Source organism: Phalaenopsis equestris, unplaced genomic scaffold, assembly GCF_001263595.1.
Source record: "Phalaenopsis equestris unplaced genomic scaffold, ASM126359v1 Scaffold000226, whole genome shotgun sequence".
Classification (NCBI taxonomy): domain Eukaryota; kingdom Viridiplantae; phylum Streptophyta; class Magnoliopsida; order Asparagales; family Orchidaceae; genus Phalaenopsis; species Phalaenopsis equestris.
Window position 1 is genome coordinate 169118 of NW_018164668.1, and position 18429 is coordinate 187546.

General features: G+C 31.8%; 1 protein-coding gene across 4 annotated transcripts in view; it reads right to left on the reverse strand.

Annotated features, from left to right (window-relative positions):
- LOC110023670 (SEC12-like protein 2) overlaps positions 1-17284 on the reverse strand; it is a 34551-nt gene extending 17267 nt beyond the window's left edge. For 2 of the 4 annotated variants that reach the window (XM_020723191.1, XM_020723195.1), the window contains exons 1-8: positions 17080-17284; positions 16599-16981; positions 16375-16469; positions 13976-14126; positions 1843-1934; positions 1620-1719; positions 1484-1544; positions 1215-1335 (exon numbers count right to left, since the gene is read on the reverse strand). In XM_020723191.1, the coding sequence (XP_020578850.1) occupies positions 1215-1335; positions 1484-1544; positions 1620-1719; positions 1843-1934; positions 13976-14126; positions 16375-16469; positions 16599-16940 (962 nt within the window). In that variant the 5' untranslated portion in view covers positions 16941-16981; positions 17080-17284. Of the gene's footprint in view, positions 1-1214; positions 1336-1483; positions 1545-1619; positions 1720-1842; positions 1935-13975; positions 14127-16374; positions 16470-16598; positions 16997-17079 lie in introns of all 4 variants that reach the window. The other 2 variants (XM_020723193.1, XM_020723192.1) reach the window with 2 other exon arrangements.
- Positions 17285-18429: the final 1145 nt, after the last annotated feature.

The window sequence follows — 18429 nt, forward strand, 5'->3', positions numbered from 1 at the left end:
TATATATATATATATAGATACGTAAATTAAAAAGTCCTTCCGAAGCGGGCGACGGGATTTCGATTCCGGCTGCCGACAGCTTCTTACGGGCGACCCCCCCAAACAACCTTTCTTCTCTTTTTTGTGCCGACAGTTGATAGCATTTTACATTGCTAGCAACATGAACAAGTAAATTATTTTCAAACATTGAACCGGCTAGAAATCCCAAGTGCATAACATTTACATGAACGGGGATGCTAAAACACATCCTTCAGCCAAATTTTATGCATTCCGTCTACAATTTTTCATATATTCATAATCATTTTAAAGGAACTTTTTAATTATAACTGATCAAGTAGCTTTTTGTGTCAAGGATGCTAAAATCTTTCAAAATTTTACATTTTCAACAAAAATTTCCTATGCGAGAAAAAGGGATTTTTTAAAGAAGTAAATATATCACGAGTCTAAAACTAAATAAATGCTCTCATAGATTTTTGTGAGCAATTGTAACCAAATTCATTAAAAATAGAAGTCCACTAGCACTACCCTCCATCTGAACCCATCCACTGATAGAAAGGTAGAAGAAATAGACAAATTTTGTAGGAAAGGCGAGAATTAGCTCTCGCATAAATAATACTTGGAGGTGAAATGTGGAGGGCAAAACGATATTATGTCATTATTGAGATACAAAATGATTAACTTGTATTGGTCGAGAAAATAAGATATAAAATGTAGACAAGCAAAGAGAAGGCATATCTTAGGACGGGGAGATTGGCTAGATATTTTAATAAATAGTCTCTTAGTTGAATGTTATGACTACAAAAGTGATGAAAAGTTAAACGTAGAAATTTGATGAGCTATATTTTAAAGAATATGAGCATTTGTAGCTAGTGAACATTTTACTGAAAACCATAATAGCAAATGAGAAGCTTTAAAATTATGATAAGTAAGAGAAATCCAATTTATAAATAGTACGTACAGTTATGAGAGATGATAATGAAATATAGTGGAGTTATATAGGCAATGTATGATTAAGGTATTATGAGTATTTGAAATAATTTGCAAAGATAAACCCTAAGGATGATGAAGAAGATGATAAATTATTTTGTAGAAAATGGAGGAAAATACTCAATTCCATGTGATAATCACATCTTACCGATGATGCAATGAATAAAATGAAAGGATTTAAATGGCATATAGCAGATAACGAATAAAATGCAATTCAAGCTACTTACATTGCAAGGAGCTTGCCATCATGTGATACACTGATTGCAGATATTGGGTCACGCGCAATCTTTTTGGAACTGATTCTCTTCCATGAAGTGGTGCTCCAAGAAATGATCTTTCCCACATCACCTGCAACATGAAAATTTAAAGGAATAGATCATGAAATAGAGAGCAATAGAGAGCCATCAACGGCAGATTCCCTCAAACAAAACATAAAAGAACAAGGTGGGTTTGCTTCCACAATAACAAAAAGAAAATTATCAGCAGAGAGATTTACCATGCCTCGCTATAACATATAGGATATCATTATGCTCAGAAAACCTGCAGAAATTAAAACGCTGGAAACGAGAGGGGTTAGAAAATTTATTGCCTAATATATAGAAAACATTCAGCTATGTCTGATGCTTGCTTACTTCCTCTACTTGTAGACTTGGTAAAGCAGTTGATGATAACAGATCCCAAACCTTGCAAGGGCCATTGTCTCCTAAGGAAACAAGGAACTTGCCATCTGAGCTGTTGAATATATGATGGAGCATAAGAATCGAGCCGTAATTAAATCCAAGCTCAATTATTCAATAGAAGCGAAGACATAAATATATTTCTGCTTCAGATTTTCTAAATAAGGATCCAAAGTACCTGAAATCCACATGCTTAACAGTTGAATGGGCATCAGTTTTGTTAAGAACAATGTCCATGCTAGGCCACCTAAAAACTCTCAAATGCCCATCCTACAAGAAGCACCTTTGTTTGAGTAGAGTAAATTTGATTCAAATCACATGGTATATATGAATAAAGTCGAGAGAAAAATAGTTTTACGCAAATTTTACTAAAAATATGTTGAATGAAAAAATATCCGATTAAATTGCAAACAGAACACATACAAAAATGAGATACTTCAAAGGCATAAAATTTGGCTTGCTTAGCTGAAATAATAATTACAGAAAAGTAACTAATATGAACCAATAATAGAAATCAATAGTATAAATATTATTAAACAAATTTATATTAAGGCGTGATAAGTTTCATGTATCATGAACATTATGTAGAAAATAGAGATATAAATGAGGAAAAGATTTCTGAAGTTAAAATCAAATGAATCAAATTAAGAAGTGCCTAATGTGTACTAATGCAATAAAAAGATATCACTGGTACTTAAAACTATATATTATAAAGCAACAAATGGTGGGCAATGCTGCATGGATCCGAGTGTTGAGTAGCAAAAAATTGTCAATATCTAAGTTAAGTGATAATATATATATATTATATATATATATATATATATATAAGATGTCTTTGTCGGCAAACCAGTAAGGGTAAATTAGGACTTGTGTTGAGAAACCTGCATGTTAAAAAGCAGATCGATAACTTAGCATGAATTGTCAAGAGATGACAACAAGCAAAGAAAACTAGACCTAGACATGCTTAAGGATGGCAAGGATGGATGGCTCTAGAGTCCTAGCTAGAAAAAACAGATGCTTGGACTTGAAATCATATGCTGATAAAAATTGAAATATAGGCAGCAATGTAAAAACAAGAAAATTTTATGCTTATTTAGCAGGTGAGAAATCAATATTAGAAAGCCTTTAAAGGTGATTTGTATGCTGTAAAATACCTTCCTAAATACTGTATAATTTTTTTTAGTTGTTTAAAGTATACTCTTTTATATATTTAGCCGTTAGTGAAGGAATAAAATGAGAGCAATTTTAGAATATACAGATACCAAAACTTGGTTAGGATTCTTCTATTGTTCAAACTTCCTCTGATCACCTTCCTATTTTCCTTTTCCCATGTCTGAATATATGTTAAATCCATCTCTAGAACTAATGATCATGAATTCAAAAGATCAAAAAAATATATATATATAAAAGAGAGCTCCAAAACCTCCGCGTCTCTTATCGATTGGAAGGAAGGAACTACCTAAAGTAATCACAAGCCATGAAGACTTTCATGAAAGCGGATAAAATATAGACCACCAAATAGAAGTCCCATCAAGGTCCAAGGATCAAAATTATTAGAAATGTTTGGAAAAAGACACCATGGTTATGTCATATTTGCAAAAATTCATGATGCCAGAAATATGTGAACCATACATATGTTTCTAGCATCAATTATAGAAACTTGGAAAACCATAAGAAAAATTTATTTAAAGATATGAGATATTGCTCTCAAATCAAGGTAAAACTCTACAATAAAGCAAGTTAATCTTTCATTCATTATGTATTACAATATAATAAAGAAATTTTTTTGGAGCTATAGACTAATACAAAGAAAAAAAAAAATGAAAAGTAAAGATCATATATATTTAAAAGGGTTATGTATAAAGAGAGAAAATCATTGAGATTCTTGTACGCCTAAATATTAAAGTTCATCAAAACTGTATTCAAAGACTTAAAAGAGAAACACTTCCCCATCTCAATCAACCTTTCTCCTTGGTAAGAATAGAAAAGGGATGAAAACTACCAAGTTGGAAGCAACAAGCTTGGAATACTCAACCATGGCACATCAGGGAATACACATCAAGGACAGATTTCCACATAAAAGATCAAGAATAAAGAGCAAAAACTCATCACAAATAAATTCCCTGATGCAGGCATCATTTAAGTGTCTGCCCCAAAAGGACACGAGAGCTGATCGGTTGTACCAGTCCAATTTTCTCTGGCCGACTTAGTAATTCCAGCTTCTAAGGCTGGTCCGCCCCTCTGTTGACTTCTTTCCTAAACTAGCATTAGTAATAGAGTTAATTTGCTATGGGATTATATATATGTTTGCTTTGGAGTGATTTTAAACCGCTTTTCTGATTTTATAAATTTAGAAAGTTGCTCTTAGGTTTCTCTCCATTAGGAGTGTTGCATCCTTGCTCTGACAAGTGGTGTATTTCTATCTTGTTAAAGTGCAGGGGATGGATCTTCCCAACATCATTTCTTCTAAAGATCAAAGTCACTGACACCTCGTTACGCCCTCAACCAATGCCAACAATCATTGCTCTTCGTTGTTCCCCTCCTCTTTTCCTTCAAATATGATTATAGGCATCCTCATCTCTATCCACAACATTCCAAGGCCTTGATCCCACCAAACACTATCTTCAAAAAAACCATTCAGTTCACCCCATGGTGTAATTATTGCAAAAAAAAAGAGATGAGAAAAAAAATTTAATGATAAATCTCAAAATCAAATGAAAGATCTAAAGGAATGAGCAAAGTTCATTCTGCTTAAGTAGTTGTTTGTTTTGAAGTAAAAAAAGTGCAAAGCAATCCAAAATGCAGCGTTTTTAATAACATTGATTTTAGTTTGATGCAAAAATAAATCCAAAGTAGAATTTTAATGAATTCCAAACTCACCTCATATGTCAGTTGTGGCCTATTCCAAGTTCAACCAATTTGGCCATGTTCTAAATACTCTGTTGAACTATCATTGCCATTACTGCACCAACCACCGCCTATCATCGACCACCAACCATCACTCTCTGTTGCCATCGCCACAGTTAGCCTCCAACATTAGCAACCATGCCGTCAATCGACCATCATCCTCACCACCCAACATCAGCCACCTCCAACGTCAAATTTTGTATTGAATTTAGTTTACTTCAAATCAAACACATAAAAGTAATCTTATGTATCTATTTTACACTTAACAAATATTTCTATTTCAAATACACTACATTCCATTTTCAGCAAACCGAATGACCCCTAACTCTCTCTAAGCCCTCTAGATCATACCCTCTAGCACCAATAAAAAATTTCTAACTCTTATAATATTAACGTCTCAAAATTCCTTTCTAACATCTAAGTTGTAGACTAAGGAGTCACTAATTGCACTACAAATTATGTAGATTTTTCTGAAACCTGCCCCATTGTAACAAAAGAAAAAAATTAGGACAGTCAATGGATCTCTTATGATGGTTGCAAGATAAGAAATAATTTCCCTTTCTCCCTCTTATAACTTAAGAATACAATACATGTTCCTAACATTATTGCCAGTATACTGTCCATTAATGAATTAATTAAGACAAAAATTGTTGAATAAACTTCTCTATTGTTCACCAACTTTTCCCAATCTAAACTATGGGAAAGATATTTGGACAAGCTAGATCAAATGATGAGTTGCACTTTTAACCAATAATGAAAAAAGCAATTTATATCTATAACCTATGTCCAAGACAATGAATAAAGATTGATATTTGGAATCACCATTATCATTTATGCAATCCTTCTTTTCAAATCATAAAAAGAATATTTCCTCGTTATATTGAAAATATTCCTTGTCAAACCTGTGAATTTAGTAAATATCATAGGGTTTCCATTCTTAATTCAAGATCATCAAGTCCTTTTGCCTTAATTCACTCTAATATTTGAGGTCCATTTAGAACTTCCAACATTTTAGAAGCAAAAGAATGTATAATTTTGGCCTTTTACATAAATAGCATACAATTCTTATGTGTTTTTTTAAACAATTCTTATACATTTACATATCTCACACCGAAACTTTCATATTTAAACACAGCACTCAAATCTTTCATATCACATTAAGAATAATATTATTACCACTTTTTAAAAGGGAAATACACATTTTCATGCATAGGTTTAAAAAAATCAAAGTGTTATATATGTGAATATGAAAGTCCAAGTGTGAGATATGTAAATAAATAGAAATTGAGTGCTTAATATGTAAATTTTCTTATAATTTTTATTGATGATTGCATGTAAAAGAGGTATATATACTATTAAACAAAAATCTAATGAAATTCATTTTTTTTTCAAAGTTTTTTCTATGGATAAAAAACATTAGTTTGGGGTTGGTATGAAAGGGATCAAAATTGATTCCAAAAGAATTATTTTGTCTGATCTTATCATCATTACTTGAAAAATGAATCCTTCATCAAACCACTTGCATCAATGCCCAATAACAAGATAGAGAAGTTGAAAACAATTGAAGCCTTATTAAAGTAACTCATGCTTATTCACATTTTATTAGCCAAGTTCCTAATCGATATTGGGAAGAGGATTTTCTAACTTCCACATATTTGATTAATAGATTATCCTCCAAGGTTATTGATTTTAAAAATCTTTAAATTATCTTCTTTAGTTTGTTATAAAATATTTAAATGTTTTAAAACACAAATATATACTTTAAAAAATTCATAATACAAAAGGGGTATAACTTTTACATCCACGATAAAATTTTATCAGGCACGATCATTGAATTCCTGATTTCAAAAGATGTAACATTTGATTAAACACAATACTTTTCAATCAAACTTATCTTCATGGGAAAATAAAAGAGAAGAGAAGCGTGCAAAATTTGATACATCCTTATTGGAACTTTGTAAACACTCCACAAAATAAACAAAAATTCCCTAATACCAAAATGATTCAAGAAAACATTGTCACTCACCCATTACTAAGCTATAAAAAAGTGTTGAAGATGTTGAGTATGAAGCGTCGAGATGTGTATGCCACTGATGGAAATATTTAGAAGATTTCGGCTCAATGTCAAGAGAGTTCTTATGATCAATTTCACAGGTCCAATGGTTAAGACTCGAAGACTTTCTTACACGAGGTCCAATGTGTATACATCATCAATGTCAAGAGCGAATTCACTCAGAAAGACTTTCTTACATGAGTGTTACAAAAGATGCTAGACATGCCATTTTGGTAGGAAAAAAAACTACTCCTTAATGAAATAGAACTTTTATTAGCCTAGACTGATACTAAGACATGCAAAAATATGTCAAACAGTGTAAAGTATGTCATTTGGTTAAGACTCGAAGACAAAATATAGGTCTATACACCCCCTTTCCTGTTCCAAAAGCAACCTGATTGGATGTGAGCACAGACTTTGTGATGGGCTCACCCTAGACAGAGTGAAGGATTATGTTATGGTAAGAGTAGATTTTTCCAAAATGACATTTTGTATATTGCCACAAGATGATGGATGCCTCGCGCACGCAGACTTACACTTCTGGGAAATAATTCGTCTTTAAGGTGTGCCCAAGACCATCACTCCAAATAGGGAGATGAATTTTCCGAGTCACTGTTAAAAATTTTATGAGATAAATAAGTAAAAAGCTCTAGTTCAATTCGATGGCGCGCCATAAGACATAGGCGGAAGAAAGTGGTGAATCAAAGTTTGGGAAATATTCTCAGATATTCTGTGGAATAGAACATCAAGCAGTGAGATTTGATCATTTCACGAGTTTGCTTATAATCGTTCCACTAGCAGACAATGGGAAACCCCCTCAAAATAATTTATGGGAAGATTTCACACACCCCATAGGAGTTGCTCCTATAGGTGAGCTTAGTGTTGATAAAGAGACCAAAGTGATTGGGATTCAAGCCTTGCATGAATATCTAAGCAGAAAAATTACAATCAAAATACTAAATATCGAAAGCATAAAAACAAATCTGGGAAATCTTAAGACTTTAAGGTAGGTGACTTGGTATGAATTAGATTGAATGAGAACATATTACTTGCAGGCTTTTGCTAGAAAACTCAAACCTAGAGCTGATGTTTATTCAGAATCACTAAGAGGATTAATGATAATGCCTATAAAGTTGATTTAACGAAAGAATATAATATTTCTGCTACATTTAGCATCACAGATTTGTTTGCATACTACAAGGATCTAGAGGTTTCTATAAAAGGCAAAGCCTTTCCAAATGGGGGAGAATGACTTGAGAGCGTCCCCACCTAGGAGAATGTGCGAGCGAGATCAAACTTTTCTATCCTAATAGTTCGGTGGCGGGAAAATTCTCGTTATTTACTGTTACTGGTCTTGTGGAGCCCTACTTTCTTTATTTGGAGTTATAATTAAGGTTATATTTTTGTCTTAGTATAAATAAATTATGTAGAAACTAGTTGTGAGATTTTTGCTTGATTTATGTTATTTGGAGATTATTATTTCTTCTCAACAGTTGTATCATGTTCCTCTAGTAAGTGGTGTGTTTGTACCTTATTTGAGAGATGATGGTAGATCTCCCTAGGCATTCGAGCCTCGCCAACATCGCTGATTGCTCCAACTCCTGCTATCCTTGTTGCAATTCTTATTGTTTACCTTTCTAGAAAGCAACCATAATTAATTGTTTCCACTTTCAATCTTCAGCCACTTCCGATCTTCTCAGTTTCTTATCTCCCTACAAATATTTCCTCTGCTAGATTTGATCCTCCAACACCTTATAGGAACCTCAAAACGGCGTCAAGGGCTAAGCAATAATGATAATACAAAATCACAAGGTCAACAACACATTATCATACTTTACTAAGAAGAAACTTGTTTACATGAAAAATGTAATAAATTATTAGTGATCCCAAGTTCAAGTGTTGAGTATAAATTCAAAGCAAGTCTAAATTCAAAGCAAGCACAAAAAAAATTGTGATAAAATGTTAAAAATTTTCTTAGAATGCCTAAGAATTAATAAGGACCAATATGGCACTAAAGCAAAGCAGGATGTTGAAGCCGACTCTCAACTGAATGTTAGGTGGAAAGAAATATAGCAGATAGTTTCCTTTGTCTATGCTCACTTCCTCAATATTGTAGTGTTCACTCTTCTCTCTAGCCAATCCAATTGTCTTGTTCGTGATCTAAATTTGAAAAATATAATGATAAAAAAGAATGCTATTTTGCAATTCAGGTTTGTGGTAATTATATGAATTGATTAAGATTGGCAGATAGCTTTGGAACATGTAGTATTTAATAAAAAATAGGTCTAGATTTTTTTTTCTTTGAAAAATTTGGGATGAGCCATCAACAAAAGAAATTTTTCTATTACCAAGGCATGGTTTACCGGTATTGAATTATATTAGACAAACTCCTATGATCCATAGACTCTGAATCGATGAGCCAATAAATCAATAATATTTTACTCATCAAAAATATAAATTAGAATTATATTTGATGAGTGACAAAAGGAAATAGTAAGAAACATGCTACTTCCATTGATTATGACTACATAGAACTCCATGGTTATGACATGATCAAGTAGCATTCCTTATCCCAAGTATTAAACTTTGGATCTTGCTTGCACTATTTCAATCAGGTGAATTTAGCTTCCTCGAAATCCTAATTTCTAAATGCATAGAATTCCACTACCCAGATAAGCTTCAAAAGTTTTTAACATATTAAGAAATAAAAACTAGAGACAATAAGTAATACATAAAAAAAAATTGACTGAAGACCCTTGGATCTTGGGTCTAGATTCATAAGGAAGGTTGAATAAAAGATTAACAAAGAAAAGTGATTATTTGGACCAGGGATGGAGGACAAAGAGAGAATAAAAGGAGTTGTTCTTAATAAACAAAGAGCGCCAAAAAATTTTCAACTAATAAATCAAGAAGACACCCAAAAAAAAGCTTACGTTGATATGTATATGGCAACAATCCAATGAATAACAATATTCCAATCAACAGGGAGGACAGAAAACACAACAGAAGACTAAATAAATCTATTGTAAAACATCAGTGGCGTAACCAAAGGATTGAATCTACAATAGAATCTAATTTGATATTGTGATAAAATAAGAAAACAATGGTGAAGCGAACTGTGGAAATAGAGGAATTGATTCATCTAATTATTTCTCCATATATAGTCAACCACTCTTCTATCATTATTTAAGCAGAAAGATGATAATAAAAGGAAAGATATTACCGCAATCAAATAAAAAGGAAGAGCCAACATAATCGCACTAATATACATTCCTGATCCAATAAAGTTAATTAAGAAAACTATTTATATAACAAATTTTAGATTTCACACAAATATTTCAAAAAAAGAAACCAAGATCTCTTGAATTGACATATGAATCCCATATATTGTTTCCTAGAATTGCCATCTTGGATGCTTGAATTGTCACCAGTTTCCACAGTTCTAAATTAATTTAATTAAATTCCAATATCATTACATTAAGTATATTTTTTGACATTTTTTAATTGTTATGAAGATGTTTTCAAATGATGTTCAAAGTGGAGAATTATGTTAAGTTTTTTACAGATGACAAGGATTTAATTGATTATGCATATAATAAAACAAGAGAAAAATCTGAAGAATTAAGGAATAACTAAAAAATTAAAGATTTAATATTGATAGAATAAAATGAGTAAAAGATATGCAATTTTAATAGGTGTGTTTTTAACAAATATTAATCTATATTATGAAAGATAAAGTGAAAATGCTGAAATATCTTAGATCATGAGTTAAAGTTGTGTGATTAAAATGGAAAAGTTCCTCAGGTCTATAAGACGAGAATAATAAGAAAATTTAATAGCAAATTTTATAAAGATGGAATTAGCCTTGATAGCACAAAACTCAAAATCCGCAATTATTAAAATAATAATTAATATTATTATTATGCATGTGAAGACAATCAAATTGAAAGATGGATTTTATTTTAGTGACTTAACTATTGTTATTCAAATAAGTGTTTAGTTTACTTCTTCTTTTTTTAACTTTACAAATTTCACGCAAATTCACTATTGTTGTTTCCTTTATAGCATCATTCATTGCCGGATCTTTCCTTTGGTATGGCTTTCCCTGAATTGCAGACTCATTATTAATATTCTCTAGTTAACTAAACTTACCTGATGGCTTGTGGCCTCTAAGATTCTTTCCTAGGCAATGGAAAGGTACAGGCAACCTTGTAATATAACTTTTCCAATATGTGTTACGTCTATTCTAGTGGCTTTTGTGGCAAGCCTTAAGCAACTTCTACAAATTTTGTAGGCTTTGCAAACAACTTCCTTCAACAACGATCAAAATTGCTAAACTGATTACTTTGATTTTAAATGTAGCTGACTAGATACGATAGTCAGTGGCCTTTTGATTGACTCCAATAGAAAAAAGTTGATTTATATTAATGATTATAAAAGAAATCTATTAGTAAAATTCATAATAAATTGGGGTATTTGACATGTACAAATACGATTAACTTATTTTTCTATATAGTATATTTAGACTTATTAATCCTTCTATATATGAAAGTCTGCTCCTTGATCATATGGTAAATTTAAAGATTTTTGGCACAAGCCATCTCCAAGTACAAGGGCTTAATTAGATGACATAATTATTTACTTTACTTAAAATTACTAACTAACTTTGAGGCTCTAGTAGCCAACATGGCAATCGTAGGATTGCAAAGCTACCAGCCCATCTTAGTATCCATCATTGGCAATCAGTGGGCCTCAAGGGACATAAATTGCTCTTAGATTTCTAGGGAAATAAATGCGTGAAAGCCATAGATTTTTTTAAAATTTTTCAATACAATTAGTTGTTTCCACAAGCAAGAACTATCAATTATCAATTATAATCTATAAAGCTATATAAATAATGGGGGAAGAACAAGTATTATCAAAGCGCAAAGAACATTGTGACGCCCGTGATTTTATTTTTGGTTTAAAGCGTGAAGCTCAAAGCGAAATAGTTCTTTTATTAACAAAAATGCTAATAGGTTAAATAAAACTATTAATATATAAATACATTCATTAACAATTATAAAATATAAATTATAACTTAAAGTTTGATATGAAATAAAAAATAATGTGAATGCCTTCAGACTTTGAAGTAAACATCCATAATTCATTTTTTTTAACTCTTTCTCTAATCTTATCCACAAGAAGGATATCATCAGCGAAAATTCAATGCTTTATAAGAGAATACGAAAACATTAAATTTTCATTCAATTTGAATGGAAGAAAACACCTTATTTAACATCAGATCATGAAAATCTTAGAATAAAATGTAAGTTAGGCCGCCCAATTGGGTTTATATCGAATAGAGATGAACTCACTTTTATCGTATGAGATGTAGAATATTTGTCAATAATATCTTAGCTATGAAATTCAATGATACTAGAAGTCAGCACAATAATCTATATGTTCCCACCCACAACCAAGGATATATGGAATGTGGTAAAACAAAGGTATCTCAAGGTGACAACTTCACCAAGTTAAAAAAATTAAGACAAAAATTCAAACAACCAAGCAAAATACACTTGAATATTATAACAAAATGAAAAATAAGAAGCTCAAACTCAAATAATACTATCATATCAAAATAAGAAGCAATGATGATGCTGCAATGTCATGAAATTCCATACATGAAGAAAGAATTTATGAATACTTAATTGAACTAAATGCTAAATATGATCAAATATGCATTCAAATACTTCAAAAAATTATCCTTTCCAACTTAAATAAACTCTCAAACATTTGAATTGAAGAAGGGAAACGTGATGTTATGTTAGAAACACTACTCATTGGAGAAAATGTTGCTTTAATTATCTCTAAATCAAATACAAGCATAATCAAGTAATACAAATCTAAATTAGGCCCAACAAAGCCCAACAATCAAGAAATCATATTTTGCACTTATTGTAAGGCAGGGCATATAAAATACACATGTTGGAAACTAGAGCGGAAGCCACCATACAATAAAAAAGCCCCCAAAACCAAACCAAGATATAGAAGGTCTAAAGTAAGAAAATAAAGAAACTATGAACTTCTCGACAACAATTCATCTAATGGGTGTGTGCTCTACAACTCAATCAGGTAAATATTTCACCTCATAACTCTCTTGCGTATTTGAAATAAGTTCAAACAAAATCTGAATGATATACTCAAGAATAACTTATCAATGGCAAACTCTTCCAGCAAATTCTCTCCCTAAATTGTACACTATACATTAAACCATAAATAAAAGTAACCGATGAAAACCTTGTTTCTATTGCTAAGAAAGGATCTATAGAACTCACACCTTTTCTTCCATTATCATATGTTCTCAATATAACGCCATAGAGTTCCCGTTTCTCAACTATTCAACAATCTCAATAGTTTTTTCGTAATCCACACCAGTATCTGGGGACCATCTCCCAACACCAATATTAATAAAGCTAGACGGCTTACTACTTTCATAAATGATTACTTAAGCACAACTTAGCCTTTTTATGAAAAATAAATGCGTGTAAGCTATAAAATATTTTCTTTTATTTACAATATAATTAGTAGTTTTCAGGGGTAGAAATTGCTTATTGTAATCTAGATGCACATTGTATAAACAGAGGGGATAGGCCCCTAATAAAATACACACAAAATTCAAATAATTTCTCCTCTTCAATATAAAATTTGGTGCTGGTTTGAATGCATGGTTGATTTTATTTAAGTTTAATACGAACAGAGACTTTTATAAAACATGAATTCTAATTAGTTACATGTTCCTTTTGTAGTTTTGAAATTCCACGTATTGATGAACTACTATTAAAGTATCATCAAGATTGAGTTCTGCCGAATTTTTCATTTTCAACAAGGATAATGAATCATTGTTAATATTATAAGTTTTTATCATGTCAAGTTTTGTGTGTTGCATAATTTCATGCCTATAATAATAGATCTACATTATAAACCATAGACCCTAAGATATCTACATTATTATGTTGTATGGATCTAAGAGTTCAGCACTAAAAAGCCATTGATAACCTAGTTTAATGTAAAAACGAGAATGATAAAATGTAAATACGAATAATTTGGCAAATAGACTAGAGAATGACTATATTAAGCAGATAATTTATATGATTTATAGATATATATAGCCAAAGCTATGAAACGTAAGCTGAAATGCAGATTATGGGATTTTAAAAGATAAATTAAAAAAACAATTCTAACAATGAGCAGCACTAAACACTCGAGCAGCATTGGAATAACAGATCTAAATCATAATAGTTCCTTTTCTTTTTAATTTTTTTTTGTATCAATGGATGATATCGCAATTATTATTTAAACAGTATACCTCACCACCAGTTGCCAGTAAAGAACCATCAGAACTAAAGGCCAATGCAGATTGGGACCGAAGATCTTCTAGCTGCTGCAATGTATGCCCAGAAGATTTAAATGCTAGTTTACTAGGATCCATACCCTTGGGGATGTCCCACTCAAAGAACCTATAAATATACCACAAAACAGAAAGAATTATACAGCAGAATCAAATTTAAGAAATAAAATGAGAAGTGCAATTATCAGTTATCACCACCAGCATTATCCTTATGCTTGCAGCCATATAAATCCTCCTCCAATTACTGATGACGAGAGTTACATAAACTCTACTTTAAGCAAGTTTTTTTCTTCACATTTTCGCCACCCATTTTCCTTTCTGCTCCTTTCACATGATTCAAGCATACAACAATACAATTATGCATTCCCTGTAAATGAAGCAATTGGCATCCATCACCATCACTGGCATTGAACTTGCCCAATTTATATGGAGTTCACAACCTGAATTCTCATTTATCATTCATTTTTATCGAGTGTCATACAAGATGTTCACTTTATTTTGTAATTTACCATACATAATTTCTAGCCATTTTCCTATGATCAACACTTTTTCCATCATATTTCTTCCACTATAAATTTATCTACTCATCACCTCGATGCATCTTCTGCTCTTGTCATACACGACCTAACCACCTAAGCTTATTTTTCACTATTTTATCTTCTATTACTTCTAGTGTCTCTCTAATATAATCATTTGTCTAAATATCCTTCTTAGTTTTAGCGCATATCGATTTTAACATTCTCATTTCCAATCAACTAAGCATGGTTGCCAATAACTTCTTTATCGACCTACACTTGAATCCACATAGCATTGCTAGACTAATTGTAGTCTCAAAAAATACATCTTAAGTTTTCACAATATATTTTATTGCATAATGCTGCAAAGCATTTATCATTTTCAAGTACAAAATTTTAACTCCAAAAATTAATTTTCATTAATATTCCCATACTATTGTTTAACTGATTCAAAATATTTAAACAGATCACATTTAGATATCCCTTAATCTTCCAACAATATTATCCAACCATTACTAATTTCAATCCTGCTAAAATTGCATCATATACTTGATATTTGGTCTACTAACAATACAGTTCTCTCTATCTTGTTCCCTCTATTTATATCACTTTCTCTATTCTACTAATACTGACCAGCTTATCTTCTAATCTTTTCTCAATTAGTCTAAATTTTCAACCTAAACAACATACACCTATAATTTGAATTTCCTTTGCAAACACTTTCAATATTCATATAGAAAAATAAAAACATAACATTGGTAAAAAAATATAATCATGTTGTGATTGAAAACTCTTTAGTCACTCTATAATTACTTCTGATGCTAAACAATGCTCAGCTATACAACTCTTTAATGCTTCAACATAATCATCAGCAACTCTTTGTATCTCAATGTGCATCAAATCAAATTTCATAGCAGCCGGTCATTTGCTTTATCAAGAAAGATAAGAATCATGGAAGTTTTTTCATTGTTCTGCATATTTTTCCATTAATTATTTTGGCATTAAAATTACTTTTATAAAGACCTTTGTGGCATAAAATCAAATTGATTCTCCAATACCTACAAGCTTTTCCTAAGCAAATATCCCATTAATCCCTCCTCAAAAGTTTTCTTCTTCAATAACTACTCCCTAACCCCATTATTCTTAAATGCACACTAAAACGTTTCTTAGATTATTATTTGCATATGTAAGACCAATTTCAAACTCTCCCAATATTCACATAACAACCTTCTTAATGCCATTAGTCAACTCAGTCCACGTCAAATATGATTCAACTATAATTTGAGATTAAAATTTGCAAAAATCAAAATCCACTAGCCCCTCATATTAACAGAGAAACTTGACTAAAAATTACACAAATATTAACAGACAAAGAAGAATTTATTTGATAGTACGGTCACTCATTAATGATTGGTTAGCCACCAGAATAACGAAAAAAATAAGAGAAGCAAACAATAGAGGGTAACCATGCCAATCTGTCATAAAGAACCCAGATAACACAATCTATCAAACATCAAAACTGTCTGCTAAAGAATGTGAAAATCTAACTGTAAAACATTTTTATTTCATATTTAGTGATGTGGAAAGATTCAAAAATTAGGTTGCGTGACATGAAGCCTTGATCATAGGATGCTTAATAACAGCAAATCCCAACTCTCCATAAAACATAGCCAATGCCTTATAAAAAGCATTCGCTCCATTTAATTAAACTAGAACAACATATTCATTCTTGTTAATTACTGCGTGTGCTGCAGAAATATGAAACGTTTCAACTGGACAACTACCCAAATTTTCTAAGCATTTAACCAAAAAATAAAATAAAATAAAACTCAAAGGAGCGACCTGCAACTCTTTAGAAACGAGCAAATGAAGCCATCACCTCCAGGATGCATCGCCATTCTGTACGGTAATTCCCCTTCCGTCCCAAACCTGTGCACCTGAGTCGTTTGTCCACAAAGGGAAAGCCAAACATCAACAAAAGATAAAATCTAAAAGGCTGCTGTAAAAGTTAAATCCGATTATGTATCATAAAAGATGCAATCGATCAAGAATTCCTGCACAATTACCGGATAATCGGAGAGGGATCGAGATTCCAAATCAAAGAGAGTGAGAAGGATGGCGTTGGGAACGCCGCTGCGCCCCTCGCCCCCGCCGCCACCGAGCGCAAGCAAAAGTTTGTTCCTATGAGCGGGAGATAGGGCGAAATCTTCATCTACGTCAGCCGCGCCATCGTTTTGGGTGGTCACTGGCGTGTTTCTTTCTTTCTCCTTTTTGTCCACTGCGTCCTCGGCAGTAGCGACAGCATCCGGTGAGGACAATATTCGATCGAGGGGAACCCACGCGGCGCAGTAAAGCGGCAAGCCGTAAGTCTTGGAACAAGGCGGGACTGCTCGCCTGCCCTTCGCCATTTTTCTTCTTTCTCTGCTCCTGCTGTCAATCTGATTGCGATCTGATCAGATTGATGCTGAAAGAAGTCTAAGTCATCCGACAACGGAGTGTTTTACGTTAGAACGAAAGTTCATGTTTAGAGAAGCTGAAGCGCGTTACCTTCCTCAATGGTTTCTGTTAGAAACGGACCGGAAGGAGAAGAAAGATGAGAGTTTCGGAGGTCTTTGTACGTCGTGATCCCGTTGTTGTCTTCAGTCTTCACAGCCCTAACCGAGACTCGGAGAGCAAGCTTCGGTCGCGGCGATGGTTTTCGGCAAAACCGGAAAGGACGTCGGCAAGGATTTGAGGTAGGAGAGGGGAAGCGGCAGATGGTTTTCTGGCTTTAATTAATTTTATTTAAGTAAATTTAATTGATTAATAACTAATAATTAAAATGTTATGAAATTAATGATAAATTGTCGATATAGTAAATTATATATTAAATTTAATTAATTATTTATTTATTTATTAACTAATGGTTGCAAAACTATTATTTAATATAATTAGTTTAATAATTAGTTCAATAAATTTTTAATTATTAATTAGTATGATTCTAAAAAATAAAATTATATTTAAATATATTTAATAATCATGTCATTAATATAACATATTAAAATTTTAATTACTATAGATATTTGAAATTAATATGATAGTTTATGATGCATGCTTCAAAAATGTGAAATTTAAGTTTTTGGCAAAGGAATACTTTTAAAACTTTTAACCACAAAAATTCAACAAAAATTATCAAACAGTTTCATTTATTTACTAATATACCAAATTGTTTTCTTGATTTAACCCCCTCATAATTTGATAAATTTAGATTTATAAGATTTTATAATTCATATTTAAACTAAATCCTAGGATGAGCGACCTCCTAAAAAGTTACACCGCTGGGTTAAAACTGTTAAGTCATTAAGCCAAAGCGCATAATATCTTGATGGGTGAGAGTTTGTGCTGTTACATTCAATTACAACATACTTTTGGGCTCACCAAATCTGTGTGGATGATTATACAATAGCTTATATCTAATTTTGAAGAGCATTAAAATAAGAACAAATGTAAGTTTGAGAAAATGGCTCATGTAAAGTCATTCCAATGTTGTTCACAAAAATACCTACCATAAGCATCTTATTAATACATAAATTGCTTCTACTCAAGATGTATTTAGTGATCAACATTTTCCCAAATGTTGGAAATTATAATTTAATCTTTCACATTTTTATTTGTCAAAATAACAACATCTTCAAAGCAAAATGTATATTAAATGCAATGTCTAGGTAGAACAATTTGATAACATTTTTCTAAGAAATAATTTCTGAATAAAGCATAAAAAATATCAAATTGTTTTGTCAAAGATGAAACTTGGGATTTCTTATATGAGAAATGAATGTTCTTTGCTATAAAATACTTTGAGAGTCCTTCTATGTGTGATTTGATTAGTTTAAAATGCACAAATGTTATATAGAGGCT